This window comes from Camelina sativa, chromosome 13 (genome assembly GCF_000633955.1).
Source record: "Camelina sativa cultivar DH55 chromosome 13, Cs, whole genome shotgun sequence".
NCBI classification, from domain to species: domain Eukaryota; kingdom Viridiplantae; phylum Streptophyta; class Magnoliopsida; order Brassicales; family Brassicaceae; genus Camelina; species Camelina sativa.
Window position 1 is genome coordinate 14,572,464 of NC_025697.1, and position 11,276 is coordinate 14,583,739.

Sequence of the window (11,276 nt, forward strand, 5' to 3'; positions counted from 1 at the left end):
TTTTTTTTTTTTTTTTTTTTTTTTTTTTTTTTTTTTTTTTTTAAATTTAAATAGTTATTTTACCTGTAATAAATAAACAGAAAAACCTCTCTTTCACGATGGTGTTGGGTTTCGTAGGTTTCTGATCGGGTTATGTTCTTTGGTTTATGGCGGTGGATCTCGACTCGAGATTCTCCTTTGTATGTTCTGATTTTAAGTGTCGGTTTGTTTTGGATTTGAGATAGATTCCTTTGGATTTCGGATTTCTTTTTTTGGAGAATCGGTCTTTTTCACTGGATCTTTCTCTTGATTTGCGGTTGGGTGTAATGGGGGAACGTCTTGATCTGAAGGTTCAATCGGATCCGGGTGCTTTCGTTTTTGATTATGGTCGGGATTAATTTGGATTAATTGGTGTAGATTGGATTTGATTACGGGAATTCTGATTTTGGGTAATGGGGATCTACAGGTTCACATAGTTTCATTCTTTGGATTGCTACGCGACTTAAGTTGGGATTGCAGATCGGGTTTTTCTGCTTGGTGTGATCGTTTGGTAAGGATTCGGGATCCGTATGTGATTGTGGAGTTAAGGGCCGATTTGTTCCTGTCTCACGGGGTTGTGTATAAATTCATTCACCCGACCATTATCAAGGTCACGAGATTTGTTCCGTTTGGTTCTCATATCCGTTTGTTGTTGTTTCTTTCTGTTGGATGTATTTGTGGTTGTATTACCTCAGACTTAACAAAACCTTGCTTGCTCTTTTTTTGGCTCGGGGGATTTTTTTCTCCTTTGTTCCCACTTGTTTTGCGTTTCGGCTTTTATGTTGTTGTTAGTTTTCTCCCGTGTTTGGCTTATATTGGTTGGAAGTATGACTTTCTCAATAGTCTTAGGTTGAAAATTATTTTATTATTTAATCAGGGTGCTGTAATAGGTTGTTCCACTCCTATTTCTAATTTAAGAATGGTTTATCGGTTGCATATTTGCAAATCGGATAAGTTATGGGAATGTATCAAGGAAAGATTTGGGATTTTGCCTCTTTTTGAGAAAGACAACTTTTGGTTCTCTAGTGGCGATGGCGATGGTAAAGGCCTTTCTAGGGTTTTGACCCCGACAATGAAATGATTTGTCTTTGTGGTGGTTTACTGGTTAATCATTGGTCGGAGTGTCTTATTTTTGGGGTTGTGCATCAGATTATTGAAACTGTTGGGAGCTAACGTTAACTCGTCGATTCATGGAGTGGAGAAGGCGAGATTTAGTGGCGAGCAACCACTACAATCGAGAGTTTATAAATGAATAGCTTGAGTTGGAATTGTCAAGGGCTTGGTAATAAGGCCTCTATAGGGAATCTTACGGATCTTTGGAATAAACATAGGCCAGATTTTTTATTTCTTATGGAAACCAAACAGTCTTTTTATTTTTTGGAAAAAATTGTAGGCCATTTTGGCTATAATAATTTGACAACAGTGGAACCTGTTGGTTGTAGTGGTGGTTTGACTTTATTTTATAATAAAGATGTTTTTAATGTTTCAATTCTAATGGGGACAAATAGATTAATTGATGTTGAAGCACGTTTTAAGGGGCGTGTTATTCATTTGACTTTTGTCTATGGTGATCCTGTTCCCAAGAACCGAGCCTTGGTTTGGGAACGGTTGACAAGGATAAGTACTATTCGGTCTACACCTTGGTTTATAATTGGGGATTTTAATGAATTAACTGGTAATCATGAAAAACGTGGAGGGAGGTTACGCCCCGCTTCTTCCTTTCTCGATTATAACAGCATGATTCGGGATTGTGGTTTTCTGGAATTCCCATATCTGGGTGATTGTCTCTCCTGGAGGGGTTGGCGAGGTAAGAAGCCTATCCGGTGTCGATTGGATAGGGCTTTAGGTAATGAGGATTGGCATGATTTATTCCCGGACACGGTGACTGAATATTTGTCGATGATCGCATCTGATCATATGCCTCTCGTGACTAGTGTAGGAGCGAAGAGGCCGCGGGGAAGGCGGAGTTTTATGTTTGATCGTCCTTAGATTGGTAAGACGGGTTTAATGGAGGCGATCTTGTCTGGTTGGGCTGCTGACCGGGATCACGGATCACCAAGGTTCACGGACAAAATCGTGAATTGTAGGCGGGCAATCTCTCGTTGGCGTAAAACGCAGGCCCCATATGGTAGGGTTTTGATTGAGGATCTAAAACGGCAGTTGGAGGTGGCTCATGCTGACGATACGTCTGCTCTGGAGTTAATTTCGGACTTACATTCCCAGTTGCGCGAGGCATACCGGGATGAGAAAATTCATTGGTATCAAAAGAGTAGGAATTGTTGGATGCGGGTGGGGGATAAAAATACAAAGTATTTTCAGGCACAAACTAGGCAGCGCCAGGCTCGTAATTGGATTGTTGGGCTTTATAATAAGCATGAGGTTTGGTCTACGGATGATGCGGATATTTATGATACGGCTGTCTCGTATTTTGAGGAACTGTTCACTACAACTAATCCTGATAATTTTGAGGAAGTATTACGTGAGATCAACACGGTAATTTTAGAAGCGGATAATGAACAGTTAATAGTCCCGGCTACAGAAGCAGAGGTGAGACGGGCTTTATTTATGATGCACCCGGATAAAGCTCCAGGGCCGGATGGGATGACCGCTTTGTTCTTTCAGAAGGCATGGACGGTTGTTAAAGCGGACCTTGTTTCTATGGTCAATCAGTTTCTTGATGAGGGTGTTTTTGATAAGAGTTTAAATCGAACGCACCTCTGTCTTATCCCTAAGGTGGCTAAACCGACACGGATGATAGAGTTGCGTCCTATTAGCTTGTGTAATGTGGGGTACAAGATACTCTCAAAATTCTTGTGTCAACGCCTTAAGGTGCTTTTACCTGGTCTAATTTCGGAGACACAATCGGCCTTTGTTCCGAGTCGTTTGATCTCGGACAATATATTGATTGCTCAGGAGATGTTTCACGGGTTGCGGACGAATAAGTCTTGTAGAGGAAAGTTTATGGCAATTAAGACAAATATGAGTAAGGCGTATGATAGAGTTGAGTGGGATTTTTTAGAGGCTTTACTACGAAAAATGGGTTTTGCAGAATGATGGATTTCCTAGCTTATGTTTTGTGTCTCTTCGGTGGAGGATAGGGTTCTTCTCAATGGTCAACCAAATGGTTTGATAGTTCCGGAAAGGGGATTGAGACAGGGCGATCCGCTGTCACCATACTTATTTATTTTATGTACGGAGGTCCTTATTGCAAATATTCGGAAGGCGGAGGCCGATAAGCGGATTACGGGTATTACGGTGGCAAACAAGTGCCCGCCAATCACCCACTTGTTATTTGCGGATGAAAGTCTGTTTTTCTGTAAGGTTGATAAGGAACAATGTTGGGTGGTTTTGGATATTCTAAAACAGTATGAGGCGGTCTCGGGGTAGCAAATTAATTTTGCAAAATTTTTGGTTCAGTTTGGTCACACGGTAGATGATATGGCAAAGACGGAAATTCAAGGGGTCCTAGGAATAACTAATCAGGGCGGTATAGGTTCTTATTTGGGAATCCCTGAGAGTTTGGGGGTCCAAAACGAAGGTTTTTTCCTTTGTCCGGGATCGTCTGCAGAGTCGGACGATCGGCTGGTCAGCGAGGTTACTCTCAAAAGGGGGGAAAGATGTGATGATTAAGTCTGTCGCGACGGCTGTCCCGACTTTTGTGATGTCTTGTTATCGTCTTCCCAAGACTATCACATCTAAACTGCTAGTGCAGTGGCAAACTTCTCGTGGAGTACGAATGGTCAGGCAGGGGGTATGCATTGGATCGCTTGGGAGAGGCTTTGTTGTAGCAAGCAGTTGGGTGGATTGGGTTTCAAGAGTGTTGATGATTTTAACACGGCTTTGCTGGCTAAGCAGTTATGGCGATTGATAGATTGTCGAGACTCACTGTTTGCAAGGGTTTTTAAAAGTAGGTATTATCGGAATTCTGATCCTATTGATCCAATACGGTCTTATTCACCCTAGTATGGGTGGAGGAGTATCTTATCTGCTCGCTCTCTGGTGAAAAAGGGCTAATTATACGGGTTGGCTCAGGGACCTCGATTTCGATATGGTCTGATCCCTGGGTTCCAACCGAGACCAGCCTTAAGTAACGGTCCTTTTAAGGACCCAAATCTCCGGTTACCTGATTTGATTGATCGACGAACGAATTCTTGGCGAAAGGATCTGCTTACTCAGCATTTTGATCATGTGGATGTCGCTCTGATAGAGGCAATTCCTCTAAGCAGCTGTTCCAAGGCAGATTATTTAGGATGGCACTTTACTAAAACTGGGAAATATACGGTAAAATTTGGGTATGAGACGGAACGTTTGGATGTCCAAGGTCCTTTTCAGGCATTCGGATCTGGTCCATCAATCACTCCCCTTCTTGCTAGGGTTTGGCAAGTAAAATGTCCACCAAAACTACAACATTTTATGTGGCAAGTTTTATTGGGGTTTATTTCGGTATCGACTAATTTGCGTCGTCGGGGATTGAGCTGTGATGTTGTTTGTACACGGTGCGGGATGGAGGAGGAGGATATAAATCATGCCATCTTTCTATGCCCGCCGGCCCGACAAGCCTGGGCTTTAGCTCATGTACCAGTGAGGCCGCAACTCTTTCCGACGAGCTCTGTATATGCTAATGTTGATCATTTTCTAGATCCCATAAGTCCGGGTTCACAGGTTCAGGTTTTTCCTTGGATGATGTGGTATATTTGGAAAACTCGAAACACCCGTGTTTTTGAAAACCAGGCTGAACGTCCTGATGAGGTTGCCCGGGTGGCGGAGGGTGAGGCTTTGTCCTGGCAGGAGGCTCAGGTAGATGTCGAGGGGGAGGAGTTTCCCTCCACTACTACGGGTCTAACACCTGGGTATAGAAGGGGTTTATCTCTTCCTACGATTTTTATGGGACAGAGATGTTATGTTGACGGCTCTTGGAAAGCGACAGATGTTTTTGCCGGTGCAGGATGGTGTTGTATTTCATCAGAAGGATCGCCCCCAATGCTTGGAGCGACAAATTTCCGGCGAAGTTTATCCCCGTTACATGCAGAAGTTAAAGCCTTCATCTGGGCGATGCGATGTATGATTGGACATGACTTCCGGGATGTGGCTTTTCTTACCGACTGCTCCGACTTGGTGAAGATGGTGTCTTCCCCAACTGATTGGCCAGCTTTTGCAACATATTTAGACGACATTCGGATCGACAGGGAGGAGTTTTCTTCTTTCTCTTTGATTTATGTTTCTCGTAATGCTAATGTACGAGCAGATTCTTTAGCACGTCAAGCGCGTGTGTCTCTGCATCATGTTTTGTTTGTATACAATTTTCCTCCTAATTGACTCGTCTGAATTAATTCTTTTGTTAAAAAAAAAAAAGTTAATAATGTTGGAACCGTGAAATTCTATTAATTTATAGAGATTTAAAAAAAAAATAATAATAAATGAACTTAGGAGAGTTTACTAATTAGTAATTAAACATATTCTGGTGATACTTACTTTGTTGTAATCTTTGAAGAAACTACAAAATCTTGAAACTTACCATGAAGATGAAACGTTCCAAAAATTAAAAGTTGTGGTAATTGTGAAGCTTAATTACGTGAAATTTTCTCAAAATGATTTTTTTTTTATTAAAGATAAAAAGTCGTTAAAGGAGGTAACTATTATGAGATATAAATAGAAATTTTCTATAATTTATTGATATTGTGATGAATCTATAAAAAAAAATGATACATGGTAACATTGTTGGCAGATAATTGTAAATTTTTCTTCTTGAGAGATATTTTAAGTTCACCAAATAATAATTTAGATATGTGACTATATGTGGTCGAAGATGAAAGATAATAATTCTCTAAATTGATTTTACTTCTTTATTCATATAAAACAAAGAAAAAAGATGGTTACCTACACGAAGTATTGATGAATACATGGTCACACATGCGAAATATATTATTGTATACTCAACTATACGAAGTATATATATTACTTGATCACATGCATAAATTATATGATGTTATGCGGTCAACATCATAGACATATATGTCAGTACACCAGTCAACTGACTCCGGCGAAGATCGACGTTGACTCCAGCATTGACCAACACTAAAAAAATATATTCTAAATTAAAAAAAAAATATAAATAAATTATTATACTAAATTATTTATGGGTTTTCATGATTAAAAGAAATATTCTATTCAATATCGAAATATTTTTTATATATCTCTAATATATTCATTCTTATAATAGTTACTTTTTATTTTTCAAGCTAAAGTAAATAGTTTAATAAAAATCATTTATAATTATTTTCAAGATATAAAAATTCATTTATAATTATCTTCAAGATATAAAATCATTTATAATTATTTTCAATATATAAAAATCATTTATAATTATTTTCAAGATATATATATATATATATATATATCATAATCAGATTATTTAAAAACTACAAAATCAATAAAATCAATTCAACTACTTTCATTAGAAAATCATATGCAAAATATTGAGTATATGACTCTTTACTCTAAATTTTGCATGGTAAATGTTATACAAAATTTTACACTCTTTACTTTAAAATTTACACACTCAAAATAACATATAAACAACAACAAAAAAATTCACAATATTTACTTTTAACATATGAACATTTTCATTTTTACCCTCTTTTACACAATTACAATATGTTAAATTAATTTTTAGAAATTTTTTTTAAGGTTTGGGTTCTCTATTTTACATTTAGGATATATTTAGGAAATAAATAAAAAATATTTAGATATTGAATTAAATTTGTTTTTCATATCTAATATCTATTCAGTATTGTAATATCTAATATCTTTTAACTATTCAATATCTAAATGATTTTATATCTTAAAGATAATTATAAATGAATTTTTATATCTTGAAAATAATTATAAATGATTTTTATTAAACTATTTACTTTATCTTGAAAATAAAAAGTAAATAATTATAAGAATGAATATATTAGAGATATATAAAAAATATTTCGATATTGAATAGAATATTTCTTTTAATCATAAAAACCCATAAATGATTTAGTATAATAATTTATTATTTTTTATTTTAATTTAGAATTTTTTGTTGTTGTTAGTGTTGGTCAACGCCGGAGTCAAGGTCGGTCTTCGCCGGAGTCAAGGTTCGGTATTTGCCGGAGTCAGTTGACCGGTATACTGGCATATATGTCTATGATGTTGACCGCATAACATCATATAGTTTATGCATGTGGTCATGTAATACATATACTTCGTGTAATTAAATATACAATAGTATACTTGGCTTGTGTGACCATGTATTCTTCAATACTTCGTGTAGGTAGCCATCTTTTAGTAGGTTTTAAAAAAAAAAAGTATTAACTTCGTTTTAAAATTTAGCTAGTGAAGAAATAGTAGATCTAAATTATAATAGTATTGCAACATCGACAAATACTTGAAAGATAATGTGCTTTATTTTTCAAATGTTTTTAACAGTGGTATATGGAATGTCTAACACAAGTTAGTACTGAATATTAGTTTTTTTTTTCACCGTGATTCTTGAAAAAATTGACCATAAAAGTGGTTTGGAATTACATGAGGTTATAAATTGCTCAATTGGTAAATCATGTGACAGAGGCTCGAGAACTATAAATAGATTAAGAAGATTGGAGTTTGATCTCTAAAATGTCTGTAACTCCATTCAAAATTAAGTTTTATATATGCAACGTTTAAAATTAATAATAAAATTGTTAATATTAATTAAGGGGTAAATATATCATATCAAATGTATAATGTATGATATATTTTTTGGTAATAAATTAATTATTATTTTTGTTTATTTGATTCATTATTTAAAACTCATTTCTATAATTTTATCTTTAGTCGGAGTATAGAATATTTTTGACTCATACAGTATTTATTATGATTAAGGCATACAGTATTTATACATGTAGCCCTTCCTACTGGGCTTCTATATTCATTATGGCCCAAATAAATTGAAATATATTCATACGACGTCCAACTAAATTATATGAACATCTTCATAGCTTTGGGTTTTTAAAAGAATGGTTACGTTTAATCTTTCTAAAGGAATGGTTACGTTTAATTAAATGAGGTAAACTTACTCTGAATTTTCATTTTCTTTTGCTTGTTGGGTTATGTAATTTCCCCTTCTTAATAATTTTTCTATAACCAAAATTGCTTATCCAGAACAAGTGGTTGATAAAACTCCACTGCAAAAATCTCCAATTTTTGTTCTCATTTGATGAACCTCTTCATCTAACTCAGTATCGATGTTGCAAATCCTTTACTGGGTCAGATTTAGTTTCACAAAAAAAATCGTTATTGCTGAATGGTTATGTTGTTACATAGTAGTGTGAGACTATCTCCATGTTCAAACCCACAAAAGTCTTTTGTCTTCCATAGTTATTACAGTTACAGATGCATACTTTGTTCATCTGAAACAGGGCTGCCCACAAGAAGACAAGCCTTGGAGCTACTTGATTCTAAGTTGTCTAGTGGAGACGAAAGAGCTGCACTTTCCCTTGTCAAAGATCTCCAAGGCAAACCTGATGGGCTTCGATGTTTTGGTGCTGCCAGGCAGGTAACATGTTTTGTGTTTGTTCATATCCTTGTTTCGAGTATGTAATCTTCATAATCTAATTGTGAATCTCCTTCCCTGCATTTTGATGGAACTGATTAATCTATGTATAAGCTTGTGTTGTGTGACATAATCATCAAAGTTTGATGCTTTGATAAGTTTTAGTTTAAAGTTTGGTCCATTGGAATGCATCATAATGTCAATGTGAATCTCTTTCTCTGGATCTTTGATGGGATTGATTGGTCTATGTTTTAGCTTTTGTGTCGTAATCATCAAGATTTGATGCTTTGATAGGTTTAGCTTAGATCTTGGTGTCCTTGAAATGTAACATATAAATTCCTGAAGCTTCTTTTTAAAACTGTAATCCTTGTGATCAGTGATCTCATTTCTTGTCTTTGTCCTTCTTTTTCTGTGTGTTTATCTAGGTGCCTCAGAGACTCTACACGTTGGAAGAACTGAAACTGAATGGTATTAACGCAGCTTCACTTCTCTCGCCAACAGATACAACGCTTGGCTCCATCGAAAGAAACCTTCAGATCGCTGGTGTCTCCGGCGGAATAGTTGCTTGGAAAGCATTTGACTTGAGTTCTCAACAGCTCTTTTACCTTTCTCTTGGGTTTATGTTCTTGTGGACTTTGGACTTGGTAACTCAAAGATGACTTCAGATAAAAAAACACACACACATATAGAGTCTCTTCAATCATTATGTCCTTAATGATACAATTCTCTTGTTATAGGTCTCATTTAATGGCGGAATTGGGAGTTTGGTTCTTGATACAGTCGGTCATACATTCAGCCAACGATACCACAATAGAGTTGTTCAGGTAATAAGACCTTCCTCGCACTCACTCTGATATGATTCTTCTACAGTATAAAGCTCTAGAATGTGTATATTTCANTCAATGTGAATCTCTTTCTCTGGATCTTTGATGGGATTGATTGGTCTATGTTTTAGCTTTTGTGTCGTAATCATCAAGATTTGATGCTTTGATAGGTTTAGCTTAGATCTTGGTGTCCTTGAAATGTAACATATAAATTCCTGAAGCTTCTTTTTAAAACTGTAATCCTTGTGATCAGTGATCTCATTTCTTGTCTTTGTCCTTCTTTTTCTGTGTGTTTATCTAGGTGCCTCAGAGACTCTACACGTTGGAAGAACTGAAACTGAATGGTATTAACGCAGCTTCACTTCTCTCGCCAACAGATACAACGCTTGGCTCCATCGAAAGAAACCTTCAGATCGCTGGTGTCTCCGGCGGAATAGTTGCTTGGAAAGCATTTGACTTGAGTTCTCAACAGCTCTTTTACCTTTCTCTTGGGTTTATGTTCTTGTGGACTTTGGACTTGGTAACTCAAAGATGACTTCAGATAAAAAAACACACACACATATAGAGTCTCTTCAATCATTATGTCCTTAATGATACAATTCTCTTGTTATAGGTCTCATTTAATGGCGGAATTGGGAGTTTGGTTCTTGATACAGTCGGTCATACATTCAGCCAACGATACCACAATAGAGTTGTTCAGGTAATAAGACCTTCCTCGCACTCACTCTGATATGATTCTTCTTCAATATAAAGCTCTAGAATGTGTATATTTCAGAACTAAATGTGAACATTTTAAACTTATCATCTTCATTGAACTGAGATCCTCTATAAATGCAGCACGAAGCAGGTCATTTCTTGGTGGCCTACTTGATTGGGATTCTACCACGGGGATACACGCTCTCAAGCCTTGAAGCTTTACAAAAAGAAGGATCTCTCAACGTTCAAGCTGGCTCAGCCTTTGTGGACTATGAATTTCTTGAAGAAGTATATATAACCTCTCTTCTTTTTTTTTCACATCCCCTAAAGAAGCACAAACTCATTCAAATCCAGTCTTTTAATACTTTTTGCCAACATGACTGAAAACGCAGGTTAATTCTGGAAAAGTCTCCGCTACCGTATGTTTTCTTTTGCTTCTCATAGAAAAGTTGTACGCAGTTTCAATCTCCTTAACCTAACCGAAAAAAGTGTTTGCTATTCCAAAACTAGATGCTGAACAGATTCTCATGCATTGCTCTTGCTGGTGTAGCAACAGAATATCTCCTGTATGGTTATGCTGAAGGTGGCCTTGATGATATCAGCAAGGTCCCTTATCTTTGCCCCTAAAAACCTCTTATAGTTCTGTATATAAACTCAGTACTGCACAGCCAATGAAGCATTTAAATATGCTTGATGGTTTTGATGGAACAGTTAGATGGTTTGGTGAAGAGTTTGGGGTTCACACAGAAGAAAGCGGATTCGCAGGTGAGGTGGTCAGTCCTCAATACCATCCTGCTTCTACGTCGCCATGAGATAGCTCGATCCAAGCTCGCTCAGGCTATGTCCAAGGGAGAATCTGTTGGATCTTGTATCCAAATCATAGAAGATTCCATTGATCCTTCTGATATATAGAAATCCAATGTCTTATCTTCTGTTTCGGATAGATTCATCATGTAAAGAAGCATTTTTAATACATTAATAGAGGGCAACATCTTTTAACAAACACTATGTGCTTATTTTCATTTCAAATTTAAATGAGTTGGACTTGAGATTTTGGGTGCTTAACTAAATTCATAGTCTGACTTCTGAGGAACTATGGACACAAGTCATCGTTCCTTGTCTTGAGTTTGAATGGGTTTCTAGTGTTTTGTAGTCATTTCCGTCTTTGTTTGCAC

General features: G+C 36.7%; 2 protein-coding genes across 2 annotated transcripts; both read left to right on the forward strand.

The window, feature by feature from the left end:
- Nucleotides 4,522–5,334, forward strand: LOC104738246. The gene has a single exon (XM_010458450.1). The coding sequence runs from the start codon at nt 4,522–4,524 to the stop codon at nt 5,332–5,334; it is 813 nt and encodes a 270-aa protein (XP_010456752.1).
- LOC104736782 lies at nt 8,141–11,166 on the forward strand. The gene is made up of 7 exons (XM_010456838.2): nt 8,141–8,584; nt 9,007–9,225; nt 9,319–9,405; nt 10,243–10,389; nt 10,494–10,520; nt 10,612–10,707; nt 10,813–11,166. The coding sequence occupies exons 1-7, from the start codon at nt 8,333–8,335 to the stop codon at nt 11,011–11,013; spliced, it is 1,029 nt and encodes a 342-aa protein (XP_010455140.1). The 5' UTR covers nt 8,141–8,332; the 3' UTR covers nt 11,014–11,166.

Coding starts and splice junctions, on each gene's coding strand:
- LOC104738246 (XM_010458450.1), top strand. CDS start 4,522: ATGGAGGAGGAGGATATAAATCATGCCATCTTTCTATGCCCGCCGGCC.
- LOC104736782 (XM_010456838.2), top strand. CDS start 8,333: ATGGTTATGTTGTTACATAGTAGTGTGAGACTATCTCCATGTTCAAAC. Junction 8,585..9,006: donor GTTTTGGTGCTGCCAGGCAG/GTAACATGTTTT, acceptor GTGTTTATCTAG/GTGCCTCAGAGACTCTACAC. Junction 10,708..10,812: donor GCCTTGATGATATCAGCAAG/GTCCCTTATCTT, acceptor TTGATGGAACAG/TTAGATGGTTTGGTGAAGAG.